The sequence below is a fragment of the Lepidochelys kempii genome, chromosome 3 (genome assembly GCF_965140265.1).
Source record: "Lepidochelys kempii isolate rLepKem1 chromosome 3, rLepKem1.hap2, whole genome shotgun sequence".
Taxonomy (NCBI): domain Eukaryota; kingdom Metazoa; phylum Chordata; order Testudines; family Cheloniidae; genus Lepidochelys; species Lepidochelys kempii.
Genome location: NC_133258.1, coordinates 167,641,237 through 167,657,185, shown reverse-complemented (window position 1 = coordinate 167,657,185; position 15,949 = coordinate 167,641,237). Strand labels below are relative to the sequence as shown.

Sequence of the window (15,949 nt, the reverse complement as noted above, 5' to 3'; positions counted from 1 at the left end):
TATGCCAGTATAAACTTTAGTGGAGATGCAATTATACCAGTATAGCTCATTTCACTTTGCCAAACTGGAATAAAGCTGTAGCAGGACAAGCATTTTTATATCAACATAACTCAGTCTACTCTGGCCGTTTTTGCCACTTTTACTATATCAGCATTTTTAAAGTGGCACAACTTTAAAGGTGATCAAGGTCTAGTTAAACTGACAAATCAAAATTAGGCATGTGAGTGATCAAAACTGCAGGCCCACAACTATACCCAGAATTATTTGCATTTGCCTAAATGGAGCACAGTGCCTGAAAATCTATCCCAACACCCCATGTTATTGGATGTGTTGTACTGATATTTATTTTTAATCGAAACATACTGCAGATTCAGGCAGCGGCAAAGCCAACTGAAGTCCAAGGAAGACTTTCCATCGACTTCAATGGGCTTTTGATCATGGCCTCAGCTAGGAAGCCTAAGATAATATCCAGGGGTGCCTTTCCTGATGGAAAGTGAATATACAATAGGAGATCTGTGTACACACGTACGTGGCTACACGTGTGTTTTCAGACATTGGCCCTCACGATAGCAATGGAAGGGTTTTTTCCAATTTTCTCCTCCTTCCCCCTTCGGGCTTTCTGTTTCATTTTCTTCTCATTTTTCCTTCTGGCCACTGAAAAAAGGATGGGAAGAAAAGGGTGGAAAAAAAGCAAATTAAATGGAGGTGGGGGATTTTTTTTGTCAAACAAAACAAACCACCAGTTTCAAAAATATTTTTTCTTCTTTTTCCAAAATACACTGACCATTTTCAACCACTGCTATTTGGAAATATTCAAATATGGTGATCAGCGGTAATGGGCAGGCTGCTATTTGGACTGGGACACACCTTTCTAGCTGTAAGCCAAATCTTGAAAGGTGCCAAGTGAATAGGAGTTACAGGTCCCAAGACTCTTACAACACTTGGATATGTAGTAGCGTCTTCACATTTTGGGTCCTGGTGTATTTGTACATCAGTGATCAGTACTGCCCACATGTAACTTGAGTAGCTGTAGCTGGGTCAATCCCAGGAGGATATGAGAGAGACAAAGCGGGTGAGGACCAACCACTGTTTGTGAGACAGAGTCGAGCTTTCAAGAAGAGCTCTGTGTGCTCAAAAGCTTGTCTCTCTCACCAAAAGAAGTTGGTCCAATAAAAGATATTACCTCCCCTGCCTTGTCTCTCCTGTGTAACTAGAGCACTTGTCAGCCCTGCAGTTGTGCGCTGTTCGCAGAGGTACAGTCATTCTTAAGGGAATATTTCCACAAATAACGGAGTGAATCTGGCACCTCAGCATACCTGCAGGACCAGGGGGTATTTTAAGTAGAGTTGCATAAATTTTGTGGTAATAAACAAATCCACATGACACTCATCTGGTGTCAAATATTCAGCCCAACTTCCTCAAAGAACTGGCTGAATATTTGAGGTTCATTAACCTAGCTTGTCTTTGCAGTAAGACCCTTCCTCTCCAGAGCCTCCAGGGAGCAATTTGTCAATTGGTTTGAAGCTGTGTGATACCAACACATTACGCACATCTCTCATTTTAAACTATCTGCAGGCTTAAGCAAGGAATGGATATTTTTGTGACAGATGACCTCTACATTTCATGCTTTACCAGAAATTAGAGACAAATAGCAGATTTCCAGACAAACCCTCAAACCAGAGGCTGCTAATACCAACTAACAGCACTTTTTCCTAGGTGTCCTAAGCATGTGACTAATGAGTAATGGCTGCACTGTTTCCATTAGAAAAGCAAAATCCACATATATAGGGAAGCTCCTGCTCCCACTGAGACAACAGAAGCAGGATCAGCCTCAAGATGTGTATTTGTTTTTACATTAGGGTCTTCTGTGGGACACGTCCCAAACACAGGATTAGCAAATCACACCAATCAGATTTTTCCCCTCCGTAAAGTTCATTGAATGCACAACAACAAAAACCATAGGTTAGTCTGAACTGCCTGCATCAGGGTTAGCAGTCTGGCAGCAGGGAGGATTGGAGATGGCCTGCCATTCTGAACAGACCCACTTAAAGAAATGGGGCTCAACGCCAGTACCAGGAGATGGAGCTGGGTTTTAATTAATCATTCTGCTTTCAAAAGTGAATTATTGTTCAAGTTATAAAGTGCCATCTTATAGCAGCATTGTGACATTAATTAGTTTATTAAGATGTTCAGGAAACCCTGCTAACACCTTGTAATCCAGCACACACAATTTATTTCTTGTTACTTAGAAGACAGCAGTTTGATAGTTTTCATTCAAAATCCTAGAACGTGAAAGGAAAAACATTGTAAACTCAGATGGAGAACAAAGTAGAGTTGTGGGGTAACATTTACAAAAGTTAGGAGCCTAAGCCCCATTTGCAAAAGGGTCCTAGGCTCCTAAGTCACCTAGGCACTTTTGTAAAATTATCTGTGCTTCCTAAAAGGTTTTAAATCCTTTATTTTGATGGTTACTTGCTTTTGTTCTGAGTATATTTTAAAGCAACTCTATTCCCATATTTGCCAGTATAAATCACAGTGAGGCCTTATCTATGTTAGGAAGGGTTTCCCAGGACAGATATATTGATAATGTACTGGTAATATGGTCTCTCCTAATAGAGAGACAGTTTATACCAGCAGTTTATACTCTTAGATGAGGTAGCTATGCCAATAGGATGTTCTAGTGTTGAGCAGGCCTTACTCAGTCTCCGTTCCAGATTCAGCTGTTGTCAGTGGAATATGACGTTCCAGTGAAGGAAACGCACTTGGTGAGAGGGCATAGCATCACAAACGATCTGCACAGCCCCACTCCATCAGTGAGGGTGAACCACTCAACACAGTACAGGAACTGGGTGCGGGTGGCCACACAGAGTGAAGCCAAACAGGCTGGAAGATGCCAATTCCACATGACATGCAAGATAGGAGTCACTGCTGGTGGGCCACCCGACAGATTTTACAGCTGCCTTCCCCTGATGGAAATCCTGCATTGCCATTTGCCCTTCCCCAAGGTAGATTACCCCTCTGGTATAGCCACTCCTCTCAGTGTAAAAGGGTGTGATTTGCCCGCGCACACACCCTGTGCCATGAGAGGAATCTGTCCTGCTGTGATCAGAATCTAGCCTTCTGTGCCTACAGCTGAACAACAGCTTATGGCTAAATGAGGAAACTAAAGCAATTTCAAAGGAACATTATAAGAACAATTCTGTTTGTGTCCTTTAAGATTGCAATTAGATAAAATTAAATCAGCAGGAATTTCTCCACCCAAAGTAAATGGACCATTTAATGTCCTTCTGAAACAGAATGTGACACATCAAGCTCACATGGTATTTTGAAGTGGGGGGTGAGGGCGGCGCCAAGAATAGGTCTCCTCCTCAGGGTTATAGCTTAATAAATAATAAAAACTTGTATTCTGGGGACATGAACACAGCACTTTTCTCCCATCCAACAGGTTATCTTAAATAAAGTAAATAAATGTAAATCCTAGACACACAGAACTTATCCCCAGTGATGATAAATAAATTAAAGCAGCCACTCAATATCCACTTACAAACTCCATAGATAGAATGTCTTAAACTCATCTTGGGTTATACACAGAATCATTCTGACAATTTTTTTCCATTATGTTATGTTCCGTCAGCTCTGATAGCAGTACTAATAATCACACGTGGATCTACATTGTGATTTTTCCATTGTCAAAGTGTGAGGTGCTGAAGCAGTGGCTTGCCTCCTCTTCATGAATATGTGGCCATTAACTCAGTTTCTCTCTTCAATGCATTCATTTAGCCTTCTGGCTGAATCAAAATTCCACCTCTTTCAGGGTGACAAAAGTCCGGCTCCTCCCTCCTGTAATTCAAGTCCAGAGGATGAGAGTATTTTTCACCCATCCTTTGCAGGAAGCTCTGGCCACAGGCTCCAAGAAAAAGCAGCACGTGCCTTGTCCTGTTCTCTAAGTTACCTTTTTGCCCAGGACTACTTTCTTTGCTTCCTCCTGAGATTCAGCTCTCTCCAGAACCTTGCTGCCACTAGCAATTTCAAAATAGAAAAAAACCCATACTTCTCATAGTTTTTCTGCTCCATCCAGACAGCTCTGCGCAGTTCCTCCAACAGCCAGCCAGGCCAGAAGAGACCCACCACCTATTCCTTTCAGGACTCTTCTTGCACAGTGAAAAAGGAGCTCTTTATATACAGTCTCCATTCCTTGCTGGGAGGCTTATAGCTCTGGACTATAAGTGACAGAGCTCCTTGGTTCTGGGCTGAATTGAAAACAGAGCTGTGCAGGGCCTTTAGCCTGCTGTAAAGGGTCAGCATGCCCTACAATATATACCACAGGCAAATATAGTTATCCCATTTTACAAGTGAGAAAACCAAGGCAGGGTATTTATTGGACTTGCTCAAGGCTATCGAGAGAATCGGAACTGGAGGCAGAATCAGAACTCAGGAGTTCCTAGATCCCAATCTTATGTCTGGCTAGACCATGACTCAATCAAACAACAAGTGCATGTATGCTGTCTGTTACAATGTCAATTATAACTACTTTCAACTATGTCTCATATGCTTGATTTAAAAAAAAAAAAAAAATCTTATCAAGAATAACCCTGGATAAGGATCTCCAGCATGCCTGGGGAAGGCTGCAGCAGTGCCAAGTGCCCTCAAACTCTCTTCTTTCCTGGGACTGCGGGCAACCAGATCTGCCTCAGAATTGTCCAAGGAGGGGCCAGAGCTAGATTAGGTGGAGAGAGATGACTTCTCCCTAACATCTACTTATATAGCCTCCCTTCTCTTCTTGTTACAGGGGTGGGGGGCAGGGAGCGGAATGCGCCAGCATCACCACACTGATCTGCTTCGCAGCTGCTGCAAACTCACTCCAGGCCTCTCTATCCCTTAAAGAGGTACACACCTTCCTCCAGCAAGCTGGGCAACAGCCTCCCCCTCTCCCCCCGCTTAATGTGTGATGCAGTCACTCAACACAAAGCCTATAGGGGCCTCCCCCTGCTGAGACCCCTGTGGTCCAAGCTGTTCCCTGCCAGTTGAACTTGGGGGAAGGAAGCAATGGGAACATCAGTTGCACTTCTTAGGGTGAATCCCTCTCAGGGATCCGAGGACACAGGCTGTATAACTGAGGAAAAATTAATGTCTGTCCTCCTGTTTTCTTGTTTACAACAGATACCCTCAAATTAAATGTATTTAAGCAGTAACATACGCATGGTTTTTCAATAATATTTTTACACTATTTCTCAAGCACCTGCCAAATACATGAGTCAGCAAATATGTTCCAAACCCTACAGCACCACAAAATCCAAGAAATACTGTAGACAACTCCTTTATGGGGAAACAAAGTCTATTTGTAGAGCTATACACTTCCATACTCAAGGCCAGGCACGAAATTCCCATTAACCTACCAATCCCACTGGGGATTTGACCAATATGGCCACCATTGCTATAATATTTTAATGCCACTATTGCACTACAGATTGAGGGCTTAGCCATTAGTGCCTTTTGCTTAGACAAAGAATATGTACATAAGAGTAACATATTTAACTCAAACACAGAATGTGAGAACATGATAAATGTAATGGAGCTGAGACAGTGATTCTTGGGATCAAATGATTGGTTGGGCAACTAAACTGGCCCCACACATGGGCAAATGTGGACTCTGTGCACAGAATCAGATAGCTGGATGCACAAACAGGTATTTATTAATAGTTCCCCTATTGGCATAAGCAAACACCCAGCTGTTTCCTGCACATATTTGGTGGGGGGCTCAGTTTACATGCCCTCATTTGAAAATGAGGTCTAACATTTCCAAAAAGTGAGTGCTTAAAGGTAGGCACCTAACTCCATATTTAAGCACCTAAAAGGAAAAATAAGCCTGATTTTCAAATCACCCACAACGCTAATGGACTTCAATGGGAACTGGGAATGTTTTGAAAATTAGACCCATTTTATTCATTTTATGCATCCAATTTGGGAATTGTTGGCCTTTGTCATTAACATCAAGGACAGTTATGGCCTTATCACACTTAGTGTATCCTCTGCATCCAGTCATTGCTTATAGCTTTGGTTGAGCAAAGACAGGACACTTACTATTTTCTACAGCCTTCTCAGGTTAATAAAAAGGTGGTCAGTTTAGTAAACAAGAATCAGTGGATAGCAAAGGCTCAAACAGAATTTAGCCAAACAACTTGCACTAATCAATGGAATTCTTTTTATGCCAGTAGGAGCTGTGTATCTAAATGCCAAGCGAATCTCTGAAAACGTAGGGATATCCATGAACTATAGAAGTGCTACATATTCTTTCACGGTTTATTAAATGATCTGTTGTAAGTAGTCAGTGTTTCCTGAATGCTTATAAAAAGCATTTCTTTTTATCTTGAGAATATTTCAGAGGTGCTAATTAAAAACAAAAAACTTTGTTCAATTAAATGTTGTAAAAAAAAAGTCTTTAAGATATTAAGAGTTTCTCTAACAGACTAACAGGTCAACCCTCCAGTCCTTACCCAGACAAGCAGCCCACCATAATCAACAAGACTACTTGTGTGAATAAGTTTACTCACGTGAGTAAAGGTTTGCTATATCATGCTCTACTGTGGTCATTCTATGGAATTTACCAAACACAGCTCAGGCATTTTGCTACATTCATTAAACCCATTAAAGCAAACAACTGGTTCAGACCATTGCCCACTCCAGTGATCTCAGGTTAAAATAAGTCTCCACCAGACCAATTTCTCAGGCCCCATACCGCAAGGCTATGCAGACCTCTTGCTTCCTATCCTTGGTCAGCTCCAAGATATACACAGGCTCTTGCTGATCCCTTGGGCCATACTATCCCAATCCACAACACAATCTTTGAACATAAGAGATCGGGTCTAGTACAAGTAGCAGCTTTTGCTTGGACAGTTTTGCTTGCTTCCTTCCTTCAAATTTTCCAGCAAGCTGGGTTTTCCCTGGTAGTTCCATTTTCATGTCAAAAAAGTCAGATTTAGGCTACATTGTTTATTATTTACTACCACTACTAAAAGAGAGACAGAGCATTCTTGATCATGTCTAGGTATTTATGTATCTCGTCACCGAAGAGGCTGAACCAGAGTCAGTGTTAGGCATAAGGAGACTAAGCAATGGCTTAGAGCCCCGAGCAGCTTAAGGTGGCCCCCATTTGCTTTTTTTAGTAAGAGTTGTGCGGGAGGGGCAAAAATATTCCTGCTTAGGGGCCACTGCCTTTGGGTTGAACACTATTTATTGGCTTTTATAACAAAGCATTCTATTGATCATTTGATAGTCTATTTATAGAAGTTATTTATAAATATGTAATTTTGTTCCTAAGTGGTTTTCCATAAAAAACAGAAACTATCTAGACCACATCTGGACAGATAGCAGCAGTTTGGTCATCTCGCATGGCAACAGGAAGGAGATATGAAGAGGCAGATGACGAAGAGAAACATACATACAAGCAGAATGTGGTAGTGTGTTTCTTAACAGTGACTATCTAGTCCACCCAGCCTCACTCCTCAAGGCTTCCTTTGAGTATGTCAGCACTTTAGCTGGGGAGAGTGCAATTCCCAGCTTGAGGAGACATGCTCACGCTAGTTCTCATTGTGCTAGTGCGTTAAAAAGGGTAGCATAGCCACAGTAACATAGGCAGCAACCCGGACTAGCCACTCAACTATGTGCCAATGGCTAGGTTTGTACTCGGGGCAGCTAGCTCATCCAGCCGTGCACCACTGCCTGTACCACCATGGTACAATGAGAGCTGGGCATCACACTGCCAGCCCCAAGTATAGACATACCCTTTTTCTCCTTCCTCTATTTACAACTGCAAACCTTGTCTCATGCCAATGCCTAAGCATGGAGCATCCTCCCAGTTAACATATGCCAAGCCTTTTATCTTCCTTCAAAATCCTCCATCAAAACTTACCCTTTCCGTAAAATATTCCAGATACAATGACTCCACAACACTCTATGGCTCCCCGGATATTACTGAGCCATACCATTCGACTGTATTGTAAACCTGCCTGTCTTTAAGCTGTATTACACACAGAAACTACATTAAAAGAATGTTAAGGTTGCAAAGGTTAAGGTTTCAGAAGTTAGGAAATGCCAGAATTCAGGTTACCTTTGCACCTTAATTTGGCCCCCTTGTGAGTATGCATTATGATATAGTATTTACTTACATAATCACATACTATTTTTCCCCACATCACAGGGAAAGTCATGCTCAGTCCCAGACTGGAGCATGCTCAGAACTGATGGAATCTTCAGAGAATTTAGCTGCCAAACTCTAACAAGTCTCTATTGTGCATATTCAAACTATGATTTTTTCAAAGGCTTGCATCTGAGCCAAATATGGGCAGATTTTAATGGGGAGGGCAAAAGACATATCCCTGACATGACAGCCAGCCCCTGCCAAATGTCATGTCCCTGGCTCCACAGCACTGAGGCTCTATAGCTCCTCAACTAAACATCTGTAAGAATTTTGTTACATGGGCAAAACAATGTATTTTCCTCTCACCTTGTTCTGAGAAACAGCTGAACCATTTTTGCTGAAAAATTTCCCAAGAGATTCAGCCTGAGACAAAATCCAGCACTGAAAATTTCAGCCCCAAAGGCTAAAGTTTAGTAAAGTTATAAGCAACTGGAAACAAGATCTGGTAATGGGATGTCAGGCTACCTGTGCCACCTATAATACTTCTCAGGACAGGGATTCTTGTTATTTGTCTTGCACTTTCTGCCTACTGTAAAAGTACTGAGCACACTTATAGTACTAAGTAATGGTGTGAGTGGAAGGGCCAGAAAGCTATAGAAAACCGAACAAAGTATTTGTTTGAGACCCAGAGAGAAAATGCAGAAAACCTAAAAATATGATTGACCAAATTCTGTCCTCTGATTTCAGTGGAGCATATACTTGATTGTCTATGGCTCTTTTATGAATGTATCCAAAGGTATTATTTAGCTTCAAATTGTACTCCCACACAAAAGAATATCCTTAAGGAGATCAGAAGACCTAAGGGTTGAAAAAGTTGTCTAACACTATTTGCAAAAGCTACCTGGGTAACTTCTCTCCAACTAATGTCCATGCTTACCCTATCTACATATCCCTGGTCTCACACCTGCCCATTTAAAAAAACAAACAAACCCTTAAACATACAAAATAATCCTTATACAAACAACAGGATAAGGTCTGTCTGTCCCCTTTCCCTAGCTCCCACATCATCACAAATAACAATACGTGAGCTTATGGTAAACTCCTTATTCCAGGGAACTTCTTGTCCTGTATTTCTGTGAAGTGTCAGACAATTATTGTACTATATGAATGCTACTAAAGTAAAGTTTCTAGAGTTAAAGAAATAAGATACAAAAATCAGACAACAGTAACAAAAATTTCCATCACAACAAACCATGAATCCTGTAAAATACATCAATTGTTTGACCATGCTCTTTATCTGCCTTTCTCTCCCCTTCTAATTACCAAGGAATGCATGTTAATTAGATGGCCACAGAAAATGCCTGATTCTTCTCTTCTGCCTTGTATGTAATTTTCTTTTACACCAGTCTGAGAGTCACTCCATTTTGAAGTCAAAGTCAATCACTTGTTCTGAGAAGATGAGTTTGAACTGAAACCAGACTTTCTATTTGGATACTAGGTAGACTTGATTTATAGTGATATTATGCAAGAGTACACAGCGTATTCCAAACACCAGCGATCTGCACCACACTTTTAATATGCTGTCCTTTGAGGGTAAATAATTTCAGTACTAGAAAATGTTGGCTATAAATTGGTTCAAATCTTTAGAAGATTAAGGGCAGCTTGTCTTAATTTTAGATAATACTGTACAACATTCACACAGAGTAATTTAGAGATGCAACTTATTGCAAAGGAAGACAGCATGTATTCCTAATTGCAATGCTTGTTTTATTAATTTATCTTTTTTTTTGTTTTGTTTCTGGAGTAATTGAGGAGATTATAATTTCCCCCAGTGTGTTCATTAGTCAAAATTATCCTACAAATTTTCACAAATTGCATGTATTCTATGGGCTCCTATTTGATGCTTGATATTTAAAATTCAAGCTGTGTTGTTTAGTTATGATTAGTGACATAAATCACGTCTGCTTCCTGGCTGAACAATACAGCAACAATCATGTTTCTCATGCAATTCAGAATAGGGTTTTTTTTTCCCTCAGTGAGTACTATTGCTGGCTATATGTGTTGCATGAATGTTGCATGAATGGGAAGCAAATGCATAAGGGGAGCAAACAGAGCTGAAGCACATTTGTATTAAAGTCTGAATGATTGTTCGAGGAAAACTTGTTATTCACTCAGCTCTAGCAACAGTCTTAATGGCCTCATAAGTCACTCAACATGTAGTAAGCAGTGGGAGGCCCCAATCCTGCAAAAGGTTTACATGTGTTTAAATCTTCTGCGTTGACTTCCAACGCACTACACCGCATATGTAAAATTAAATAACCAGATAAGTTTTCACAGGAATGGGGCCTTTTACTGTTTAGCATGTACATTTGTATTTAGGATTTCTTTAAAAAAGAGCCCACACATAATTCAATTGATTGGTTGGGATGGAACATTGCCTGAACAGACTCATTAGTATATTCTATCCAGAAAAGGGTGATTCAGAAGTGTTCCCTGAATGTTAACAGAAAGCTATCTTCTTGGGTCTGCTTCAGAGGTCCATTTGAATAACTAGTGTGGACTAGTATGAAGACAGAATTTAGGCCACACTCTTCGCTGGTGGTGTATTCCTGCCTGGTGCAGAATTAGCTCTTTGAATCAATGGTGAGAGCCTGTTTTTGAGAAATTCTACCTGCAATGTTAATTGGACGTACGCCAAGTCATAACCTCAGCTGAAAAGGAAGGGGTTAAGAACTGACAAGCAACCTTTCATTTCAGATAACAGAACAATTGTACATGACTTATACAAAAGTTAGTTGAAAAAAATTGGTGGTGCTTTTTTGTACACTTATAGCACCAGAACCTGTATTCCTTATGCAGGCCCAACTCCCACAAATTGGGAGGTATGCAGGGTCAGGCCAAGGAACAATCTATATGCAAAATATACTTTTGAAATGCACTAGATTTAAATAAATAACACCTTGCCCCTCTGTAGTGCCTTCCATCTCAGGGTGTCAAAGCACTTTTATAAGTCCTGTGGAGTAGAAAAAAATATCCCCATTTTACAGATAAGAAAACGACAGTGAAGTGAGGTTAAAGGGGAAACCCTATCCCTGCCTCTTTGGAGGCACTCTTGACAATGGAACTGATGATGTTCTGCTGTGGTGGAGGAAGGGAAAGTGCCAAGACTGCATGAGAGCGTGCAAATCCCCTCTGCTGTGCAGAGCTCAGTTTTTGGAAATACCACTGGATGCTATGGTGCAGGGTAAGTGGGGCAGGGCCAGAGAACTTGCTATTCCAACCTGACACAGAAGAATGGGCTGGAGTAACCTCCATGGAAGGCTCCACACCCTGAATTTGCCCAGAGGAGGGGAATTCCTCAGGTTGGAAACCACACAGAAAATTTGCCCCTAAGCAACTTGTCCAATTCCCACAGCTAGTCCTGGCAGAGCCACAAACAGAACCCAAATCTCCTGACTTTGGCCTTAGTATATTAGTCTCACAAGTAAAACACAGGGTCCACTCAAACTGCCATGGGAGCTGCTTCTGCTTGCAAGTTTTATTTAAGAGGGGGAGGGGAATATCAAGGGAATCAATCTATTTATTGTCCCATGAGAACAGTGATAACACAAAATAATATTTCTATTCATTCAGTCACTGAGTGAGTGGCCTTATTTATTTATCCATAATCTTTTATCAGTGACATCATCAGCTGTCAATGCATTGGGGCCTTAGGTTTCCTTAAGATTAATTTCTTCAGGAATTTATGCTGACTTCTTTTAAAAATAGTTGTGAAAAGTTAAACAAGAGTAGATGGTGATGCTAACAAAGGAATTTGTTTATTTTTTTTTTTAAAAAAAGAAGAGCTTAATGGCCTATTTCAAGTCCTTTCAGTTTAATTTAAACACAGTAGTAGATATTCTGTGTTCTTCTGATGAATATAGTGGCAGAGAAATAGGGTAATAGGATACAAGGCGATACTTCAACTTAAGACATTGTTTCACATTAGCCATATGAATTACTAAAGTCAGCATGTGAAAATGGTATAAGTGTCTGCCTGGATGTGTGACTTCAGGCGTAGCAGAGGTTGCTCAATATTTTACGGGATTAAACTATTACATGTATTTTACACACACGTACACTTTGCTATAGAACAAAATAGACCTGATTACTTCACTGCCTTATACCATCTTTACTCATTTACACGCGTGCAAAAATGAGTGTAAAATATTACAGGCAAAGTTCTCCAGACCTCTAAGCTAACGACGCTACTTACGCAGCTCTGCTCAGGCACAGTGGAGAACTGAGCCCAGTACAGTAGCTTTATTTTGCCAGTAGAAATTTCTCGTAGAAGAGTTGGGTATACTTGTTCTGAAAGATTAAGGTTATTGGGTTGGTGAGTTTTTTGTTTTTGTTTGTTTTTTAAGGCTGGTATGAATGACAGATACTGGTTTAAGCCACCGTGAGGTTCCATCTTTTCACAAAAAGGTCAGACTGAATCAAGGGATAAATACCACATTTTCAATGCTCCAGCCACCTCATGATTTAGCTACGTCTACTGGATTATCCGTCTTTTCTCCTTCACAGTGTTGTTCACATCACTGCAAGCTCTTTGTATGGTTTTAATGCCTCCAACCTAGAGTGCCATTCCTAGTTTAAATCCTCTACATTTTTAGATTACTTTGACCTTGGGAGATAGAATATTGTTTTGAAAAGGGATTATAAACGACATTAGCGTTTGCTTATTATAACACATACCTGGTTAAGAGTGACAGCATTGTCTGTAAAGCTTCTCCTGAGTGATCCCACAAGAATTGCTTTTAGTTTTAAACAGACCCCCCCCTTTTTTTAAATGGAATTGAAATTATAGGTACAATTTTCAAAAGCACTCAGCACTGATCTAACTCTGCTCGCACTGAAGGCAGCGTTAAAACTCCTATTGACTTCAATGGGAGCACAGTTAAGCCAGGACTGAGTGCTTTGGAAAACAGTCACAGGTGACGTGCATGCACCTTTACACAGACTCACGAGGTAGAAAGGATGTTCTTATGCTCAGTCCCTGGAAAAATCATGGAGCAGGTTCTCAAGAAATCAATTCTGAAGTACTTAGAGGAGAGGAAAGTGATCAAGAACAGTCAGCATGGATTCACCAAGGGCAAGTCATGCCTGACTAACCTAATTGTCTTCTATGATGAGATAACTGGCTCTGTGGATGAGGGGAAAACAGTGGATGTGTTATTCCTTGACTTCAGCAAAGCTTTTGATATGGTCTCCCACAGTATTCTTGCCAACAAGTTAAAGTAGTATGGGCTGGATGAATGGACTATAAGGTTGATAGAAAATTGGCTAGATTGTCAGGCTCAACGGCCAGTGATCAATGACTCCATGTCTAGTTGGCAGCAGGTATCAAGCAGAGTGCTCCAAGGGTCGGTCCTAGGGCCGGTTTTGTTCAAGATCTTCATTTATGATATGGAGGAAGGCGTGGATTGCACCCTCAGCAAGTTTGCAGATGACACTAAACTGGGAGGAGTGGCAGATACTCTGGAGGGTAGGGATAGGATACAGAGGGACCTAGACAAATTAGAGGATTGGGCCAAAAGAAATCTGATGAGATTCAACAAGGACAAGTGCAGAGTCCTGCATTTAGGAAGGAAGAATCCCATGCACTGCAAGAGACTGGGGACATAGTGGCTAGGCAGCAGTTCTGCAGAAAAGGACCTAGGGGTTAGAGTGGACGAGAAGCTGGATATGAGTCAACAGCGTGCCCTTGTTGCCAGGAAGGCGAACAGCATTTTGGGCTGTATAAGTAGGAGCATTGCCAGTAGATCGAGGGACATGATCATTCCCCTCTATTTGGCTTTGGTGAGGCCTCATCTGTAGTACGGTGTCCAGTTTTGAGCCCCTCACTACAAGAAGGATGTGGAAAAATTGGAAGGAGTCCAGGGGAGGGCAACAAAAATGATAAGGGGGCTGGAGCACATAATTTATGAGGAGAGGCTAAGGGAACTGGGATTATTTAGTCTGCAGAAGAGAAGAATGAGGGGGGAGGGAGATTTGATAGCTGCTTTCAACTACCTGTAAGTGGGTTGCAAAGAGGATAGATCTAGACTGTTCTCACTAGTACCAGATGACAGAACAAGGAGCAGTGGTCTCAAATTGCAGTGGGGGAGATTTAGGTTGGATATTAGGAAAAAACTTTTTCACTATGAGGGTGGTGAAGCACTGGAATGGGTTACCTAGGGAGGTGGTGGAATCTTCTTCCTTGGAGGTTTTTAAGGTCAGGCTTGACAACACCCTGGCTGGGACGATTTAGTTGGGGATTGGTCCTGCTTTCAGCAGGGGGTTGGACTAGATGACCTCCTGAGGTCCCTTCCAACCCTGATATTCTAGGATTTTATGCTTCTGTGCCAGGTTCCTGTGTGACCTTGAATAAATAATCTCTTCTCTGCCTCTGTTTCTTCATCTGTTAAAGGGGGGTGATAACACTGATACCTCACCACAGCATTGTGAGGCTAAATTAATTAAGGGTTTGAAAGCATGGTGAGACTCTTTAATGGAAGGTGCTATAGAAATGCAGAAGATTAGCATTATATTAGGTATGCATAGACGCACACACATTATAAACAATGAGACGTACCCAAAATAGCAACAACTTCATCGTCTTGGATTACTTCCAAAGACCCTGAAACCACAAAGCAAAGGCTGTCCACACTCTCGCCAGCATGGTAGATCAGATCCCCGGGGGCACAGTGTACAGTCTGAAATTCCATGGCCAGGGCTCGAAGGCACCCATCGCTAGCCAGTCTGAATGCTGGGTGCTCCTTGAAAACTTTGCGGTTCAGATGCACACAGATGTCTGCTCGCATATCCTTAGGGCAGATCTGTAAAACCTAAAAGGAGATTAGATCATCAGTTTCTGTGCAAGAGTCCTGGAGCATTCTATCGGCCGGTTGCCTTCCTGGTGTGATCCCATTTTTTTTAAACTATAGCAGAGTTTAAGAACTATGGGATTCTTCTCATACATTTCCACCCTCAGTTAAAAGAAAAAGCTCCATAACATTAACTTAGCCTACTTTACAACACTAGAAGGAAAATAATGTTTTTTTCTCAGCAACATGCTCTGCTGGATATTGAATTATAGAATAAATGCTGCAGGTATTTAAAACAGTAAAATTAACAGCACAGTGATGCACAAAGCTTGTGTAGAAACGACTGCTAATGCCATGGGCTTGTATTTGATGGATATTTCATTCTTAATAGGAAAATTCCATGAAAAATGCACAAACTATGCATAGTGCATTACCTACTTGGAGTGTGCGTGGTAAGGGGAGTCATGGATTCCTTTAAGCTAAATAATCAGAAAATGTATTAACCCATTGGGGCGAACTACAAAAATATAAACACCTCACCCGCTGGCAAGAATGAACAGAGTCCTTGGTGTGGGAGATAAATTGGCTTACACCTGGTTTTCCATAGTGAGGAATCTTTAACCTTCCCGGGACAACATTTCTTCTAGTGCACCATCCAAATGGGTTTCTGTTTATCAAGACTTTTTTATTAACATACTTCTGTCTTTGTGTGTATATTTGTGCCACTGCATTAGTGATCCTATTGTGTCTAATGTCACATCTACCTTGAGAGATTGTTGATATGCTACAGACACGGGTGAAGTGGGGACAATGGATTTGCCAGTGTACATACAAATTTAAAATTACTAGTGAAAACTCTGGAATTGTACAAAATGAACAGGAATTTGGGATCACAAGCTTTCATAGAATCATAGACTTTAAAGTCAGAAGGGACCATTATGATAGTCTAGTCTGACCTCCTGCA

General features: G+C 41.2%; 1 protein-coding gene across 1 annotated transcript in view; it reads right to left on the bottom strand.

Moving 5' to 3' along the window:
• Positions 1 to 15,949, bottom strand: part of KCNH1 (potassium voltage-gated channel subfamily H member 1) — a 312,972-nt gene that overhangs the window by 127,402 nt on the left and 169,621 nt on the right. The window contains exon 9 of the mRNA XM_073335290.1: positions 14,754 to 15,006. Within this exon, the coding sequence (XP_073191391.1) occupies positions 14,754 to 15,006 (253 nt within the window). The remainder of the gene's footprint in view (positions 1 to 14,753; positions 15,007 to 15,949) is intronic.